Source organism: Eurosta solidaginis, chromosome 2 (assembly GCF_040869045.1).
Source record: "Eurosta solidaginis isolate ZX-2024a chromosome 2, ASM4086904v1, whole genome shotgun sequence".
Taxonomy (NCBI): Eukaryota; Metazoa; Arthropoda; class Insecta; order Diptera; family Tephritidae; genus Eurosta; species Eurosta solidaginis.
The window spans coordinates 168,818,294-168,838,320 of NC_090320.1; the positions used below are offsets into that span (position 1 = coordinate 168,818,294).

The 20,027-nt window shown below is 42.1% G+C and overlaps 3 protein-coding genes across 4 annotated transcripts in view; 1 reads left to right on the plus strand and 2 right to left on the minus strand.

The window, feature by feature from the left end:
* The window catches only part of LOC137240318 (acylphosphatase-2), a 459,684-nt gene that overhangs the window by 256,690 nt on the left and 182,967 nt on the right, over positions 1-20,027 (minus strand). The window lies entirely within an intron of this gene.
* LOC137242452 (putative nuclease HARBI1) lies at positions 9,408-10,622 on the plus strand. The gene is made up of 3 exons (XM_067769733.1): positions 9,408-9,535; positions 9,601-10,033; positions 10,097-10,622. The coding sequence occupies exons 1-3, from the start codon at positions 9,417-9,419 to the stop codon at positions 10,616-10,618; spliced, it is 1,074 nt and encodes a 357-aa protein (XP_067625834.1). The 5' UTR covers positions 9,408-9,416; the 3' UTR covers positions 10,619-10,622.
* LOC137242453 (uncharacterized) lies at positions 12,338-13,378 on the minus strand. Its single transcript, XM_067769734.1, has 3 exons — positions 13,196-13,378; positions 12,927-13,107; positions 12,338-12,868 (listed from the first exon to the last, which is right to left on the minus strand). Coding segments are annotated over exons 1-3 (690 nt in total). The 5' UTR covers positions 13,198-13,378; the 3' UTR covers positions 12,338-12,361.

Below are 20,027 nucleotides of genomic sequence, written 5' to 3' on the forward strand. Positions count from 1 at the left end.
GCGCTCACACAAGGTGTTCAATTTGAAGAGGAAATCGGCTACGCTCCCAGTGCCGTCGAATGCGATTTTCCACTCCTGCGGTTTTACTGCTATGCTGCTTGGAGTCGGGTACATTGGAGGTACTACCGATGGCAATGGGTTCCGGTCCATCCTACTTGCATTCCTGTGTTGCTGGTTTGCTTGTGGATTCGAGAGCGGCGTTGAGCTGGGCCATGTTGGCTCTAATTGAGCCCATCTCTCTCCGCATTTCCTCCTGCGAAGCCTGAAACAGTTGGTGTAGCACGTCCAGCCACGAGCCTCCACGAGTGGCTTCGTCCTGCATTCCTAAGGTCCGATCGCTTGTAGCGTCTCCGAAATTTCCCATCTCCTGGTTTGGTGGTAAAGCACCAGCTCCTTCGGGTGCGTAGATCGCCGCATTGGGCATTAGCCCCGAGATATCGTGCCCGTTCACATGACTGGTGCTTACAGGTATGTCCAGTTTTTCGCGAGGGCAATTCAGGTCCGAGCCCACGTTTAATAACGCGGGGTCTCCGTATTGTCCGCCCACTGGGGTGTGCACCACCAAGGGACGCCTGGCCTGTGAGAAGGCCCCTCTATTTGTATTACCGCCCCGGTTCTGGTTTCTCCGGGGATTCCCTGCACTCCCAAACGGGGTATTCCGGCCCGGTTGCCCGAATGACTGGTCGCGCGACATGTTCAAAAAAAATTGGTCCAGCAAAAAAACTTATGCCCGTAAGGCGCTTAGTGATACAAAAAAGGATTATGTATGTAAATTTATATTTAAAAAAAAAATTGAAACTTCCAAAAGCTGGAAAAGAAGCGATTAAATATTTTAGATATAGGTCGTGAAATCATTGGGAATGCTGACATCCCCCTTCCGAAGGCACTCGGGATACAGGCTAATAAAAAAAACATAAATCCATTCATACTTGCCCCTAGTGCTCCCAACCGCAATGCGAGGGGGTCTTAAGGCCCCCCTCCGAGACTGGTTGGGGCCACTAGGGTCACTCCAGACACACACGGGTTGGTCTCAACACGCCCAGCCGCAACGCAGGGGCAGTCTCCAGGGGCTTGCCCCTGGGACTGGTTGGGGGTGTTGAGGCCTCCCGTCCATCCTTGCTGGACACCCCTCCTGCCTCCGCCGCAATGGGTGGAGCGGTTTCGGAACCGCTCCCCCAGTCTGGTGGGACAGGAGGGAGTGCCACTCTGAATCCCAGCTCAACCCGTCACAGTCCAGGTGGTATTCTAAACTACCACCTGGGGCGTGGGATGAGCTGGGGTTCTTTTTCCACATACATACACGCACTCACACTAACAACACAAAATTCGGCAAATAAACTAAAAAAAAACTACTTTACAAAAAAAACCAAGTTAGCGGACATATTATTACCAAACCGACTAACGGACAACATTCCGGGAAAATAAAAAAAAAACCCCAAGATCTACAAAAAACTTAAGTGCGTGCGCAGCACTGCCTCATCGGGTGGAATAAAAAAAAATCCGGAGACTTGACGTAAAGTCGCGTGGATCCCTCAGCTACCGGAGACGATGATCACTCCGGACACCCTGATCCGTCGAACCATCCCACCGCAACGCAGGTGGCTGCTCCTGCGGCTGCTCACCCCGGACTGGTGGGATGGTCAACTTCACAAGTTGACCAGGAGTGACCCTCGCACCCGGCGCCTCAGGAACCACGTTAGGCGCCATCTGTTATGGCGCCCTCAGCAACTGTCATCGCGACAGTGCCTCGGACGCCAGAGCGTTGGGCGCCATCTGTTATGGAAATCGCATTTACGATGGAAGCAGTAAGGAAGGCGGCCGGCATGATGTGTTGGTGCACAGTGTCTATAGCTTCAGAGGTAAGCTTGAACGGGCCTGCTGACTTACGAAGACAGTCGGTCAAGGGACCTACCAAGTCAGCAAAATTGGTAATAAACGCTCGGTACCAATTCGCCATGCCCACAAACCTACGCACTTGCCGAGGGGATTTAGGGATCGGGAAGTTTTGCATTGCTTCTACTTTTCCCGGATCCACTTTCAGACACCCGCTGCCTATCAAGTATCCTAAGTAGCGTATTTCCTTCTGACAAAATTTACTTTTATCCACGTTTATTGTCAGCCCTGCGTTTCTCAAACATTGGGCCACTTCCGCTAGCAATTTCAGGTGATCCTCAAAATTAGTGCTACATACCATCAGATCGTCCAGGTAGACAAAGACATTCTCTCGCAGGCGCGAAGGGATTGCCTTGTCCATCAGCCTACTCATAGTCTGCGGTCCATTGCACAGACCAAATGGCATTACTTTGAAGTGGTACAGAGGCCTCCCGGAACTGCGAATGCTGTTTTTTCCTTAGAGGACTCTGTCAATTTGATCTGGAAGAACGCGTCCTTCAGATCAATGCCACTAATAAAATGCGTATCCTTCAGTCTGCGCAATAAGCCGTTGATATGAGGCAGGGGGTACGAATCTTTCTTAGTAACCGCGTTGACCTTCCTGGAATCTATGCACAGCCTAACTTTACCTGGTTTCCGGACCAGTACTACAGGACTACACCACGGGGAGTTGGATTATTCTATAACTCCTAATTCGAGTAACCTGTCTAGTTCTCTAAAAGCTTCGGCTTGCCTCGGTGGCGAAAGAGGGAAATGTTTGCTTTTTATAGGTACAGCATCACCGGTGTCGATGTGATGCTCCACTAATTTGGTTTGTCCTAGGCCTAATTTCTCGTACGAAGGGAACGTCTCGATGACCTTTTGCAATTCTGATTTTCGTTCTGGTGACAATTCGTGCAGGTTAAGTTCTTCTTCCTTCTCAAGTCTAACCTCTAAACACTCTACGCTTGGGAATATTTCGGGAGCTAACGCAAATGCTCTCCAAAAATCTACCCCGAAGTATGTTTCTTGGAGAAGTGAGGAGACAAGGTAAAAACGAATAACCTTTGTGATATTTTTAAAGGTGACCGGTAGAGATACTGAGCCTAAAATTTTTTGCTTGTTGCCGCCCGCGGTATATACGAACGCACGCTGGGCTGATGTTCAAAGCCGTTATCCTCTTGGAATTCTACTCCGTTTTTCCCTAAGATGGAGACGTTGGCTCCCGAGTCCAACAGCCCTACAAGGAAACTATCCTTAATTCTAGCCTTTACTAAAGGCCTTTCATCCTCTGTAAGCGTTAACGTGATGGCTTGCAGCAGTCTACGCTCCTGTACTCTCCTGTGGTATCTCTTCCTACATTTCAAAATATTTTCCGATACCGGGTAGTGTTCAAAAATGGTATGTCTTATGTGTTCGTACCTATGTTCCCTTTCTTCTAGGTCTGGTGAAAGTTGCGTCTGGCAAGCGACATCCCTATGCTGGCGTCGCAGAATTCTAATCGGCTCGCTCATCGCGGATGAAGACGTTTGACTCTCGGCTTCAGAACTATTCGAACTGTCCGTAATGTCAGGGTAAGTTATTATTACTTTTGAGGGCTCTTCTGCCAGGGTACTACTGCACCTCGGAAGCTCACCACCTCCATGCAGAGATTCGCCCTCTGGTTCAGCGCAAGGGACGACGCCTCGAGCACTGGCTGATGTGGGAGCTATGAAGCCGAACGAGGTTCCCCCGCCTTCTCGCTCGGGTACTGGTTTCCCTGCCTGCGATGGTCCCTAGGGCATTTAGGAGTGAATACACCCTTATACCCGCATTTAAAACAAAAAGGACTTTTTATGGGTTCCTCACAATATATATAGGAGTGCCCCATTCCCTGGCAATTCCAGCATTGGATTCCCGAGTAGTCCGGTCTTCTGCTGCGTCTATATTCCAGCGCCTCTATCTGCGGATCTATCTCGCCGTCCTCGCCTTCCATCTTCATGTCCGGGGTTGTCACGCGTGCCTCGCTTACATGCCGTCCTGGGTAAATGGCTCCCAGCAGCTTGCTCTCTTTCAGCACTTGTTCACCTCTGCGTGCTACATCGCGTAGATCATGGAGGGTCCTTACGTCCGCATTAAAAAGCATTAGCTTAAGGCTACTGTTGACGTTCCTTTTTATTATGTCAATCAGTAGAAGCTCTGACATTGGCTCCCTTAAGCGCGCGTTCAAGGAGATTATGTCCGCGTGAAACACGTCATAACACTCACTTGCTTTTTGCTTCCGCATGGAGATCTCCATCATGATCTCGTGGTCCGTTTTCAAAGTGCCAAACTCTCTTTTCAACGAGTAGCACAAAAAGGCATATGTCGCATTTGGGTTTTGTTTTGTGAACAGCCAGTACCATTCTTCGGCTCGTCCCGAAAGGAATAAGTGGAAACTGGCCATTATTTGTTCGTCAGGGCATTGTGTGCGCTCACACAAGGTGTTCAATTTGAAGAGGAAATCGGCTACGCTCCCAGTGCCGTCGAATGCGATTTTCCACTCCTGCGGTTTTACTGCTATGCTGCTTGGAGTCGGGTACATTGGAGGTACTACCGATGGCAATGGGTTCCGGTCCATCCTACTTGCATTCCTGTGTTGCTGGTTTGCTTGCTGCGTGGATTCGAGAGCGGCGTTGAGCTGGGCCATGTTGGCTCTAATTGAGCCCATCTCTCTCCGCATTTCCTCCTGCGAAGCCTGAAACAGTTGGTGTAGCACGTCCAGCCACGAGCCTCCACGAGTGGCTTCGTCCTGCATTCCTAAGGTCCGATCGCTTGTAGCGTCTCCGAAATTTCCCATCTCCTGGTTTGGTGGTAAAGCACCAGCTCCTTCGGGTGCGTTGATCGCCGCATTGGGCATTAGCCCCGAGATATCGTGCCCGTTCACATGACTGGTGCTTACAGGTATGTCCAGTTTTTCGCGAGGGCAATTCAGGTCCGAGCCCACGTTTAATAACGCGGGGTCTCCGTATTGTCCGCCCACTGGGGTGTGCACCACCAAGGGACGCCTGGCCTGTGAGAAGGCCCCTCTATTTGTATTACCGCCCCGGTTCTGGTTTCTCCGGGGATTCCCTGCACTCCCAAACGGGGTATTCCGGCCCGGTTGCCCGAATGACTGGTCGCGCGACATGTTCAAAAAAAATTGGTCCAGCAAAAAAACTTATGCCCGTAAGGCGCTTAGTGATACAAAAAAGGATTATGTATGTAAATTTATATTTAAAAAAAAAATTGAAACTTCCAAAAGCTGGAAAAGAAGCGATTAAATATTTTAGATATAGGTCGTGAAATCATTGGGAATGCTGACATCCCCCTTCCGAAGGCACTCGGGATACAGGCTAATAAAAAAAACATAAATCCATTCATACTTGCCCCTAGTGCTCCCAACCGCAATGCGAGGGGGTCTTAAGGCCCCCCTCCGAGACTGGTTGGGGCCACTAGGGTCACTCCAGACACACACGGGTTGGTCTCAACACGCCCAGCCGCAACGCAGGGGCAGTCTCCAGGGGCTTGCCCCTGGGACTGGTTGGGGGTGTTGAGGCCTCCCGTCCATCCTTGCTGGACACCCCTCCTGCCTCCGCCGCAATGGGTGGAGCGGTTTCGGAACCGCTCCCCCAGTCTGGTGGGACAGGAGGGAGTGCCACTCTGAATCCCAGCTCAACCCGTCACAGTCCAGGTGGTATTCTAAACTACCACCTGGGGCGTGGGATGAGCTGGGGTTCTTTTTCCACATACATACACGCACTCACACTAACAACACAAAATTCGGCAAATAAACTAAAAAAAAACTACTTTACAAAAAAAACCAAGTTAGCGGACATATTATTACCAAACCGACTAACGGACAACATTCCGGGAAAATAAAAAAAAAACCCCAAGATCTACAAAAAACTTAAGTGCGTGCGCAGCACTGCCTCATCGGGTGGAATAAAAAAAAATCCGGAGACTTGACGTAAAGTCGCGTGGATCCCTCAGCTACCGGAGACGATGATCACTCCGGACACCCTGATCCGTCGAACCATCCCACCGCAACGCAGGTGGCTGCTCCTGCGGCTGCTCACCCCGGACTGGTGGGATGGTCAACTTCACAAGTTGACCAGGAGTGACCCTCGCACCCGGCGCCTCAGGAACCACGTTGGGCGCCATCTGTTATGGCGCCCTCAGCAACTGTCATCGCGACAGTGCCTCGGACGCCAGAGCGTTGGGCGCCATCTGTTATGGAAATCGCATTTACGATGGAAGCAGTAAGGAAGGCGGCCGGCATGATGTGTTGGTGCACAGTGGCTAGTCATTGTCGGCTGGGGCGGGTCCTTGCCAACCTTACTGTTCCTGCGCCATAAACAGAAAAAATGGTCATATCATGCCTATCAAAACGAGCAGCTGTCAAATTCAAAACAAACTGACAGGAGCGCAGAGACCGACTCAAAACGCTTATAATTCAAATTAAAACGACATCCGGCTGAACCGGATGTCACGGACAGACCGTTAACATTCAAAAAAATTCAAAAATCTAAAATTCAAAAAAAACTGGCGCAAAAAAAAATTACCGAACCGGACATGGCCGGTTACCAACGTTGAAAATCAAACTAAAAAAACAAATAAAAGGGCCGAATATATATAGGGGGCGCCGCGGGTGGTGTTGCGACGCCCGGTGCTTTTATCCCACCATCAAATAACCATGGCCACCGAAGCACCTAAAATTTCGGTGGCCCCTTACCTGTATGCCCTAAGTGCCTTCTAAAAGAATAGGGTAGTCAACATTCCCATTTTAATTACAATATTTATTCACAATTCATTATAAAAAAATATATATAAAGTTCTAGCTAGTTTTGGTTATTAACGTAGGGGGTTGGTGATTGTGTTGGTGTTGTTGGTTGCGAGTGTATATAAGTTACATACATACATACTTGATCTATGCACATACTATTTTAGTGTTGTATGGTTTAGCCCCTTACTCATTTTGCCCTTACATTAGTACGTTGTTACAATAATCACTTATTATATGCTTTGTGGTAAAACTTATTTTTATTAATTTTTCCAAAAGGAGCTTTTCGGCCGATAAATAAAAAGACAAAAACTTTTGTTTTTTCTTATTCTCCTACGCGTTTCGATGTTTTTTATAACATCTTCATCAGGGAGTCTGGTTTATTCTAATAAAACATAAAACGAATATTAGAATTATTAGAATAAACCAGACTCCCTGATGAAGATGTTATAAAAAACATCGAAACGCGTAGGAGAATAAGAAAAAACAAAAGTTTTTGTCTTTTTATTTATCGGCCGAAAAGCTCCTTTTGGAAAAATTAATAAAAACTATACTCTGGCCCAAAATCACTAATAATAAAACTTAATTTTTTTGAGTGTAACTAAATATCAATTTGGTATAACGCGCATATTATAATGATAATAATAATATGTAATATGTACTGAGAAAATTTGTTACAAAAGCAATAAAGATAAATTTTATGTAGCGCTATGCATTATATGCACGTATATTACCTTCTTCTGGCGGTTCGAACAATATTGCTAGCAATAGTAATTCATATGTGTAGATATATATATATATATATATATATATATTGTACTTGAATGATATAAGAAAAGAAAGTTTAAATCTTCTAGCCGATTCGTGCATAAAATTTCCTTGTTTTTTCCTAACATTTTATGGGTGATCTCCAAAATGAATCGCTAAAACGTTTCACGTGATGGCGTGAGCTAACTTCAAACATTTTAAAGCGCCAAAATATATTCTTAAAATGATAAAGAAAAGGGTATGTCTTTTAAATTTTTATTTTTTTTTAAATCTAATGCTTAGGTAGGTATTAGATAAATGGAATTATGCTCGTGAATTGCTGAATACAATTTTAGTTATATCTAAAGAGTTTTGTTCAATATAATGTGTCTAAGATGCATTCACAAATAAACGGCGTATGTTGGAATTAGGGTTAGCGTTCTAACAGGTAGATGCTGCTTGACCTGGCTGAGAGAAAACTGCCTGTTTATTTGTGAACAAACCTTTAAAATCTGTAAATATATTGAACGGTGGTTACATTCCTTAATATCTTGTTAAGTTGCAAAACATACGCGTTCATGTGGTAATTCTTTTGGTTAGATAGATATTACAAGCTAAAGTTACATAGTGGCAATCATTTATATGTAACTTTTCTTCTATAGTACGTTAAACTATCTGTTCATCTTGTATGTTTATAATTCAAAAAAAAGGAATGTCGTAATTTTGACAAAAAAATTCGATCCTTGTCGAATGGTTTACCCGGGCTATATGAAACCCTCTAAGTACCACTTGGAAGTTCGTTTAACTACCCTGCAAAAATGCTCTAGTCATTCCACGCCGTTTGACCCGTTACTATAAAGTCATAGGTTATGTTCTTAGTCACATTTGCATGGCGTGGGTAAGTTTCGTGACCAGAATTTTTTTGTAGGGTAATTACATCTAAATTTATACCTTGATGTTTGCTTCTTTTGCTGCGCCTCCAGCTGATGTTTCAGATGTTGGAGTCTTGGTTGTAATTGTGGTACTAATCCAATCATGCAAGTACCAAATTTTGTGATTATTATAAGATTTTTAGCGCTGAGATTTGGAATTTTAGCCACTTTGCGTATACAAGTACGATGGTGGCAGGGCGTTGAATCTCGTACACGTCGTCGCAAGCGTTGGGAAGACAAGGAGCAAGACGCTGCTGTTATTTCTTGTTTATGCCCGTGATACGCCACTTTGTTGCAATCTATAAAGACACTATTACGCTGAGCCAAGAAACCAGTGATGTACTATATAAACGTAATGATATATGTATGATGATGATCCACCCAACTTGCTAAAACAGCAGGGCGCCGCGACAATTGTTTAACGCGATTCCGTATTGTTGGTTTATGACTGATTCTACGTTCAACAAATATGTGCATATGTAACACATGCAGTTTTAAGGTTTAGTTGATTGGCGTTGATCACCATAACTTTTATAAGTAATTATTGGCGTAGTTGAATTATTTAAACTTCTCAATACATAGCAGCAATTCCACAAAATAGTTCCCGCTTTTATTGTGCATCAGCCTTCGCAGTATGTATTTGTGTATATTTTCTTTTGCTCTTCCAATCTTCCTTGCGCCAGTAACGGATTATTTCATAGAATAGAACTTTACGCTGCTGGAACCTCGTGCTAAAAAGGAAAGAATTTTTTCGTAGTGATGGCCGGTCTGTCTTTTTTCTTGTCTTCGATATTTTTTTTTTTTTTATCGCCACTTTCGCCACATCGCTAGGTGTGTTCGCGTGAACACGCTCCCAAGTGGGTCGTAGCCGTAGACCGTAGCAGCAGACCGTAACATCGTTTTGAAAAGTAAAACGAGGCTGATTCCGAGTCGATTTCTTTTTGGTGTTCTCAATTCCGATTGAAAGAAATCGATTCGAAGTCGATTTCGAATCGTTTTCATTTCGAGTCGATAACCAAGCGAAACAGCTGTTTTCATTTATTTTGGTTTTAGTTAAATTAAAATTGTGTAAAAATTTGAACAAAATGCCAGCACCAATGGTTTTCGGAAATGCAGAGGCAAGAAGACGTGCAGTGGTGCATAAAAAACGTAAAAATCGACAGCTTAGATCGCAAGTGAACATATTACGGCAGCTGGATTCCAAGTAAGTTTTTTTAAATAAAGTGGTTGGATCAACGGGTATGTAAACATATGTATCCGTATTTTTAGATTTATAGAGTCCTACCGCGTAGATAAGGACATTTTCCAAATGATCCTTAGTAAAATAGGCAATATGTTGGCAGAACGCCATCGCTTTATTTCACCAACCACACAATTAGCGGCTACACTCCGGTTTTTAGCAACGGGATCATACCAACTGGGTATAGCCAAAGACCAAGATATGAACATTGGCAGAAGCACCTTTTCAAAAATTTTGCACTCTACTATAGAGGAATTAGAAAACTGTATATGTGAAGATAACATTCAGCTGAAGATGTCTACAGCGGAAATGGATCTGTCTAAGGAATACTTTTATAGAACATTTAATTTTCCCGGTGTCATTGGTTGCATAGATGGCACACATGTAAAAATAGTAAAGCCTACGATGGACGAATCCCTATTTTTTAATAGAAAGGGTTATTTTAGTATAAATGTTATGGTGGTAAGTTATAGAATACTTACAGATTTGGGTTTCATCAGTAATGCGTAGTATTTGTATTGCCAGGTTTGCAATTATAACATGGAAATACTAGCTGTAGATGCAAGTCACCCGGGGTCGTGTCATGATTCCTTCATATGGAATCAAAGTGAAGTAAGGCAGTTCTATAGAAATAATAGTGCTCCAAATACTTGGATTTTGGCGGATTCTGGTTATGCCTTGGAGCATTGTATATTGACACCATATAGGAGCCCACAGTATGGATCAATGGAACATAAATATAACAAGAAGCATGCTGCGGCGCGCAATATGGTTGAACGCACAATAGGCGTGTTAAAAAGCCGGTTCCGATGCTTGCAAGGAACTCTGCATTATGAACCACGATTTGTAGGGCAAATTATTAATGTTTGTTGTGCGCTGCACAACATTTGCCGCAAGCGCAACATTCCTGTCTACGAAGATGATGGAAGGGATGAAGAAATTCAGCATAGAAATCCTGACGACGAAAACGAGGGTGAAACCATTCCTCAAGCCGACATAGATGGAGTGGAAGTCAGAAATGAAGTTGCTCGAACTTTCCTTGTGTAATATATATAAACTCCTGGCCGAAAGACTCTCCCTCTACCTCTCCTCCCTATACCTCTACCTCTCCCTCTACCTCTACATCTTCCTCTACCTCTCCTTCTCCCCTACCTCGCCTTCTACCTCTACATCTACCTCTCCTTCTCACTCTACCTCTACCTAAACCTCTACCTCTATATCTACTTCTACTTCTCCCTCTACCTCTACCTCTCCTTCTCCCTCTACCTCTTCCTCGACCTCTACATCTACCTCTACCTCTACATCACCAACTCCATTTCCATTTCTATCTGATCTGTACTAAATCAGTCATTTTTATATTATCATAATATTAAAATAAAATAACGAAACGAGCTTCGGTTATTTTTTAAATTCCTTAGTTTTTCTCTTTGTCCGACTTGCTCCTCTCCCTCTGCTGAGAAGGAAACAAGCTCTGGACAAATGTGAGGTGCTTTTCCAACCCTGCGAAATACAATGACTGGATGTCTCATACTTTCGGTGATTGTTTCTTTTTGCGCCCGAAGAGATGAACGAGCCTGTCTAGTGACCATATAAGCGCCGCTTACTAAGCATAAACCTATATGTTAGGTCCCGCTATTACGATAGCCGGTTCTTCTCACTAACAAGACTCTGTTTTAATCCCTCATATTGTCATCCATACAGCTTTAACGATCCTAAATCTCCTGTTACAGGCTAAAACTCTAAACTACACCTGCTGCGTCTGCCTTTAAATATATGCCCTGTTTATTCGTGGAAAGATGAAAGAGTTTCCACTGGACTTTACCTCACCTAATAGACCTAGCCCTAATTACACATCACTCCGTGCGATACAATCTATTTGATCCTGATATCAGGCACAGGTTAGGGGGTTAGAATATACCCGCGATAGGTATGCCTGTCGTAGGAGGCTACTAATATATCAGATTCAAGGGGCTGTGTAGCGTAACCCTTTCAGGTTGCCAGCGCAATACATAGCTTCTCCAAACCCAATTGTCAACCTCACCTATTCGTGGCGTATCCTGTTTCATTAACAGCCGAGGCTCTGGCCACCCCGAACTCCTTATGGATCTAGGGGTTGGAGGGAAGAATGGCCTAGAAGGTCGCATGTGTTCATAACCAATCGTTCCCGAATTGGTCGGGCTTGGTACCGGAACGTACCGGATCTGCATCCGGCAAAGGACCGTCAACTTGATAACACTCCCCAAGGCCTTCGGGGAGTGTCTTTGTCGCTACAACAACAAAGGAATAACTCCTTAGAATGGCAAGGCATTTCCATCCGGTTAGGCGATACAGACCTCCAAATATAAAATATCACCTGCCTAAGTAGTTGTCATCCTGACAGATGTGCGCTGCTAAGGGGAAAATGATCGCATAATTATTGGTGATCTCATTGCGCACCATTCCACCATAACCAGGGGTTCGAGGAGCCACCAAAATGGAGAGGACCTACAGATAAAAACCCACCACACGACGCGCATGGAAAAGACTTTGGCGATTGGCATATGCAGTTACAATTCCATATCGTACCACTTGGTGCCCTTAAAGTTCTGATTGAGAGTCCTTTTTAAAAATGAAAAAAAAAAGTTTATACAAAGTATGTAGATACGTATATATTTTTAAAAATACATATACTATGTACATGCATCTAGTAAACAATTTTAACAACTAGTTTTTTTTTAAATTTTGTACATATAGAGATTGAGATTCAAATACATACCTTCATTGCACAAATACAAATTATAGAAACTTTTTTTAAGTATCCAACTTCTGCTGCTCTATTTCCTCCATTCTTTCATGGTGCCTCTTTTTCTCCTTTTCTCTGGCCTCTTTCAATTCTAGTTCAGTTTTTTTATGCAAAAGCAGTTTGTCGAATGCATCGGCAATTCGTTTTAACAAAAGATTTTGTTCAGCGCACACTTTTTCAAATGTGTCAACAGGTCGCCGACGTTGACGCGATGTACTTGGTAGCTCAGTTTCAGCAGCAGGTTCGGCCGTACTGGCACAGCTTTCATCAGTTATGCTTTTAACATCGTCATTGGTTGCCTCCTCACTGCTAACTATTTTTTTAACTCGTGAGAGTCCAAAGCGTCTGACGCCACTCGTACCCTCCACCGATTTAAACAAATTGCAAAGCACCACAATTGCTTCTTCACTGGGTGAAATAGGCTGCTGAAAGTATGGTCCACCACCAGTGGCGTTCACTTCGCGACGGTTGTCAGAAAGTTTCTTTTTTATGCCGCCTTTCCAATCAATCCAAGACTGTAAAGAAAAATAAAATATACCAAAAGGAAGACCAAATTTTGTTAGTTTTGATTACCTTTTTCCAGCCAGCCAAATCTTTGCAGGGTGGCCCGACAGCATTGAGGGACTTAGCAAGATCGGCCCATTTTTGCTCTATCTCCACTCTGTCACCTTTCGTGTAGCCTCTAGCAATATCTTCCTCAGCTTGCATAAAAGATAGAATGATTTGCTCTTGTTTTGCGTTACGCTTATTCCCCCTTAAATATATGTGTGTACATACATACATATGTAAGTATTTGTCATAATTCAATAAAATATATTAAAATGCGTCAATTGAGTACTTACATTTTGGTTCCTTTTCGTACGTATACAAATAATTAATAAAATTTAACTTTTGCTTGCATCTTCTATTTTGCCGAAATTAAATATGTTTGTTGACAAAAGAAATCAGCTGTTCTAAGTAAAAAGGGGTTGCCATAAGTCACAGATGCTAACAAAAATATTCGCTCTAAAAAAATATTTTCGTAAATTCTGCTATTCTAACAGTGAACAATTGTTTTTATAAATAGTTTATATTATATTTTCATATCTTCCCATGTATTCTGAGGAAAGAAATGAATATTAACTAGCGAAAAATATTCTACGTTGTAATGTGCTTCAAATACTTCATTCGACTATTAATTCCTTAGGCATGGCAATAATGAACTTTTCGATTATTACTGCGCATGCTCTGTAGTGAAATTGAGAACACGTCGGTTTCGTTTCGACCATGATCGCTTTGTTAAGCTTGAAAAAATTTTGATAGGAATTTTCAAATTAAGATTTGTTATACTAAATAAATAAATTGCCCAGCAAAAATTTGTTATAAATCATCCAAATAAAATGAATAATTTAATAAAACTTATTTGTGGGAAAAATAATTTAATTATCTGTGCTTAATAGGCTAATTACTTTCGATTCCGACTGCTCAGAGGCAAAACTTTTCAAATCGACCAAGTATGGTCGGAATCGATATTCAGAACACCAATCCATTTCGATTTCGAATAAATTGGTCGGAATCGAAATCCAGAACAGGCCCGATTATTGTTATGATATTGAGCCATTACCGCAGAAAGGTTTAACCGACATAAACAAAATCATTCAGTAGACGCTTTTTATACTCAGTTGAGCAGAGCTCACAGAGTATATTAAGTTTGATTGCATAACGGTTGGTTGTACATATATAAAGGAATCGAGATAGATATAGACTTCCATATATCAAAATAATCAGGATCGAAAAAAAATTTGATTGAGCCATGTCCGTCCGTCCGTCCGTCCGTCCGTTAACACGATAACTTGAGTAAATTTTGAGGTATCTTGATGAAATTTGGTATGTAGGTTCCTGAGCACTCATCTCAGATCGCTATTTAAAATGAACGATATCGGACTATAACCACGCCCACTTTTTCGATATCGAAAATTTCGAAAAACCGAAAAAGTGCGATAATTCATTACCAAAGACAGATAAAGTGATGAAACTCGGTAGGTGAGTTGAACTTATGACGCAGAATAGAAAATTATTAAAATTTTGGACAATGGGCGTGGCACCGCCCACTTTTAAAAGAAGGTAATTTAAAAGTTTTGCAAGCTGTAATTTGGAAGTCGTTGAAGATATCATTATGAAATTTGGCAGGAACGTTACTCCTATTACTATATGTACGGTTAATAAAAATTAGCAAAATTGGAGAAGGACCACGCCCACTTAAAAAAAAAAATTTTTTTAAAGTAAAATTTTAACAAAAAATTTAATATCTTTACAGTATATAAGTAAATTATGTCAACATTCAACTCCAGTAATGATATGGTGCAACAAAATACAAAAATAAAAGAAAATTTCAAAATGGGCGTGGCTCCGCCCTTTTTCATTTAATTTGTCTAGGATTCTTTTAACGCCATAAGTCGAACAAAAATTAACCAATCCTTTTGAAATTTGGTAGGGGCATAGATTTTATGACGTTAACTGTTTTCTGTGAAAATGGGCGAAATCGGTTGATGCCACGCCCAGTTTTTATACACAGTCGTCCGTCTGTCCTTCCGCATGGCCGTTAACACGATAACTTGAGCAAAAATCGACATATCTTTAATGAACTTAGTTCACGTCCTTACTTGAACTCACTTTATCTTGGTATGGAAAATGAACGAAATCCGACTATGACCACGCCCACTTTTTCGATATCGAAAATTACGAAAAATGAAAAAAATGTCATAATTCTATACCAAATACGAAAAAAGGGATGAAACATGGTAAGGTAATTGGATTGTTTTATTGACGCGAAATATAACTTTAGAAAAAACTTTATAAAATGGTTGTGACACCTACCATATTAAGTAGAAGAAAATGAAAAAGTTCTGCAGGGCGAAATAAAAAACACTTAAAATCTTGGCAGGTATTACATATATAAATAAATTAGCGGTATCCAGCAGATGATGTTCTGGGTCACCCTGGTCCACATTTTGGTCGATATCTGGAAAACGCCTTCACATATACAACTACCACCACTCCCTTTTAAAACTGTCATTAATACCTTTAATTTGATACCCATATCGTACAAACTCATTCTAGAGTCACCCCTGGTCCACCTTTATGGCGATATCTCGAAAAGGCGTCCACCTATAGAACTAAGGCCCACTCCCTTTTAAAAATACGCATTAACACCTTTCATTTGATACCCATATCGTGCAAACAAAGTCTAGAGTCACCCCTGGTCCACCTTTATTGCGATACCTCGAAACGGCGTCCACCTATAGAACTAAGGCCCACTCCCTTTTAAAATACTCATTAACTCCTTTCGTTTGATACCCATATTGCACAAACGAATTCTAGAGTTACCCCTGGCCCACCTTTATGGCGATATCTCGAAACGGCGTCCACCTATGGAACTAAGGATTACTGCCTTTTAAAATACTCATTAACACCTTTCATTTGATACCCATATCGTACAAACACATTCTAGAGTCACCCCTGGTCCACCTTTATGGCGATATTTCGAAACGGCGTCCACTTATAGAACTAAGGCCCACTCCGTTTTAAAATACTCAATAACACCTTTCGTTTGATGCCCATATTGTGCAAACAAATTCTAGGGTCACCCCTGGTCTACCTTTATGGCGATATCTCGAAATGGCGTCCACCTATGGAACTAAGGATTACTCCCTTTTAAAATACTCATTAACACCTTTCATTTGATACCCATATCGTACAAACACATTCTAGAGTCACCCCTGGTCCACCTTTATGGCGATATTTCGAAACGGCGTCCACTTATAGAACTAAGGCCCACTCCGTTTTAAAATACTCAATAACACCTTTCGTTTGATGCCCATATTGTGCAAACAAATTCTAGGGTCACCCCTGGTCTACCTTTATGGCGATATCTCGAAATGGCGTCCACCTATGGAACTAAGGATTACTCCCTTTTAAAATACTCATTAACACCTTTCATTTGATACCCATATCGTACAAACACATTCTAGAGTCACCCCTGGTCCACCTTTATGGCGATATTTCGAAACGGCGTCCACTTATAGAACTAAGGCCCACTCCGTTTTAAAATACTCAATAACACCTTTCGTTTGATGCCCATATTGTGCAAACAAATTCTAGGGTCACCCCTGGTCTACCTTTATGGCGATATCTCGAAACGGCGTCCACCTATGGAACTAAGGATTACTGCCTTTTAAAATACTCATTAACACCTTTCATTTGATACCCATATCGTACAAACACATTCTAGAGTCACCCCTGGTCCACCTTTATGGCGATATTTCGAAACGGCGTCCACTTATAGAACTAAGGCCCACTCCGTTTTAAAATACTCAATAACACCTTTCGTTTGATGCCCATATTGTGCAAACAAATTCTAGGGTCACCCCTGGTCTACCTTTATGGCGATATCTCGAAATGGCGTCCACCTATGGAACTAAGGATTACTCCCTTTTAAAATACTCATTAACACCTTTCATTTGATACCCATATCGTACAAACACATTCTAGAGTCACCCCTGGTCCACCTTTATGGCGATATTTCGAAACGGCGTCCACTTATAGAACTAAGGCCCACTCCGTTTTAAAATACTCAATAACACCTTTCGTTTGATGCCCATATTGTGCAAACAAATTCTAGGGTCACCCCTGGTCTACCTTTATGGCGATATCTCGAAATGGCGTCCACCTATGGAACTAAGGATTACTGCCTTTTAAAATACTCATTAACACCTTTCATTTGATACCCATATCGTACAAACACATTCTAGAGTCACCCCTGGTCCACCTTTATGGCGATATTTCGAAACGGCGTCCACTTATAGAACTAAGGCCCACTCCGTTTTAAAATACTCAATAACACCTTTCGTTTGATGCCCATATTGTGCAAACAAATTCTAGGGTCACCCCTGGTCTACCTTTATGGCGATATCTCGAAATGGCGTCCACCTATGGAACTAAGGATTACTCCCTTTTAAAATGCTCATTAACACCTTTCTTTTGATACCCATGTCGTACAAACGCATTCTAGAGTCACCCCTGGTCCACCTTTATGGCGATATTTCGAAACGGCGTCCACCTATGGAACTAAGGATTACTCCCTTTTAAAATACTCATTAACACCTTTCATTTGATACCCATATCGTACAAACGCATTCTAGAGTCACCCCTGGTCCACCTTTATGGCGATATCTCGAAACGGCATCCACCTATAGAACTAAGGCTCACTCCCTTTTAAAATACTCATTAACACCATTCGTTTGATGCCCATATTGTACAAACAAATTCTAGGGTCGCCCCTGGTCCACCTTTGTGGCGATATCTCGAAACGGCGTCCACCTATGGAACTAAGGATTACTCCCTTTTAAAATACTCATTAACACCTTTCATTTGATACCCATATCGTACAAACGTATTCTAGAGTCACCCCTGGTCCACCTTTATGGCGATATCTCGAAAAGGCGACCACCTATACAACAACCACCACTCCCTTTTAAAACCCTCATTAATACCTTTAATTTGATACCCATATCGTACAAACGCATTCTAGAGTCAACCCTGATCCACCTTTATGGCTATATCCCTAATTGGCGTCCACCTATAGAACTATGGCCCACTCCCTCATAAAATACTCTTTAATGCCTTTCATTTGATACACATGTCATACAAGCACATTCCAGGGTTTCCCTCGGTTCATTTTGCTACATGGTTATTTTCCCTTATGCTGTCACCATAGCTCTCAACTGAGTATGTAATGTTCGGTTACACCCGAACTTAACCTTCCTTACTTGTTTTTTATTAATATTACGATTACTTTAGATAGTAACGTGAGAGTTGGTGTGTATATAAGACTATATAATTGACGTATACTGATGTGAGATTTTTTTACATTTCCTTAATAAGAACGTCGTATTTGTCGCTTACGCTCTTGCTTTCCAAAAAAAAAAAGATTTCATTACTTGAAAGTGTCGGTTAAGTCAAAATAAAAATATTAAAAATACACGTTTTAAAACATTAAAAACAGTGGTTGGTGATGCATTACAATGTTTTTATTCAGATTTCAGACCATTATGTAATAAAGACAAGGTGGTATATGTAGTGACAGCTCATTTTGAAAACTCCCATACAAAGCGAATGATAAGAAAAAGGGGAAGAACAAAAGAGGCCGTTTTCTGAAATAGTATTAAATACAGCACTTTTTTTTTTAACAAAGCACTTAATTCAAAATGGTAGCGAAACTCATATTTTGTAATTTGTTTGCAAAAATAAGTGGATAAAGGTTAAAGTGACCGGAAATTATTCTACAGCCAGTTCAAAGTACTTTAGAAACAAATTTTTACTTAACGACGCAATGGTTTGATAAATGCTTTGAGGGTATTTGAGAGTTGGCATACAGCATGCAGGTCCCGCTAATTTATCATTATGCGAAATTCTGTGTTGAAAAGGGTTATTAATATATTTATCCTCCAATCAATATGCTTATAGGGCAACTGTGGGCAGGGGTCCAAAGTCAAAAATAGCATCGGGCATCATACTACACATCTAACGAAACTTTCGCTTATTGTGAAGATATGAAACTAGCTGCTTCAATTTCTCATTAGATTGACCGGGACATCGTCCTGCGGGCGAATAGCATTTGACGAGCATAATAATGCGTGTGCTACTTTATATAGCGCATGTATTAAATTACAATTAATAAATTACAATCCGGTAGTCACTCCTAAGTAGCGCTTCCGTAGTCGGGTATATTCTATAGGCCAACAGACGACACGAGGTTTGGACCGTGCGTCAAATCTTACTTTCCGCTTAATACTTTCAACTTAGAATTCCCCGTACTGGGCTTATGACTGGTCTCATAAAACGACACTGAAATGAAACAAAACCTGAGATAACGCAACTCTTTTTGGTGCTTACCGCGGATATTATTTTAAGGCATACGATTTGAGGTCATACACCTTAAATATTCGGACCATTATCGCGAATGGTGCCACAACATGGTTGGTAAATGTTTTCACACTATCGCCATTCAATTGAAAACGCAGATTTTATGTCAGATTTGTGGTAAGATACTTTGCCGCCACGCTGGGTCTGTATTTAGGGGGCAAAAGTCTCTTCCCGATTTTAATAAGCTGATTCATAATTCATTTTTCAAAGCCTTCGTGATGGTGGTGCCTGATGCGGCACCTCTCTCTGCTGCTCTCTTCTTTTGAAAGGGTAAGATAGTGTATATTGATAACGTGGTTCGCCGGGCGCATCGTGGCAAAAGCGTTTACCAATTCTGTGTGGATTTTGTCTGCTTATGCTCGTCCGGATCAAACGACTGTGTTGGCTGGTGCCGGATCTCATCATAGAGCTATGGAGATATTCCTCTTAAGCCTCTTTCAGGCGGGGCTAGATCAAGCAATTGTTTGCTAGGGTGTCCAGGTTTGTGACAACTAAGCAAAAACTGTCCGCATTTCGTTATGCTGTGGCAGTTATGAGTAAAGCATTTTGACAGGTCTGCATCTTTTCCAGTGTGTGTTTTTAGGAAAAGGCTACCAAACGCGTAGCACACGATTGCTTTTTACTGGTTAGCAACGTTTCTTTCTCTCTTTCCCGAGTGCCGCCGGCAAGCGACTTGAGGATTTTGCTGCGGTTGTGTATCCCGTAATTGAA

Bases quoted from the DNA above. Each gene is read 5' to 3' on its own strand.
- LOC137242453 (XM_067769734.1), bottom strand. The intron at 12,869-12,926 runs GTAATCAAAACT...TTTTCTTTACAG, and splicing joins ATTTGGCTGGCTGGAAAAAG to TCTTGGATTGATTGGAAAGG.
- LOC137242452 (XM_067769733.1), top strand. From the start codon at position 9,417: ATGCCAGCACCAATGGTTTTCGGAAATGCAGAGGCAAGAAGACGTGCA. The intron at 9,536-9,600 runs GTAAGTTTTTTT...CCGTATTTTTAG, and splicing joins TTACGGCAGCTGGATTCCAA to ATTTATAGAGTCCTACCGCG. The intron at 10,034-10,096 runs GTAAGTTATAGA...TTGTATTGCCAG, and splicing joins TTAGTATAAATGTTATGGTG to GTTTGCAATTATAACATGGA.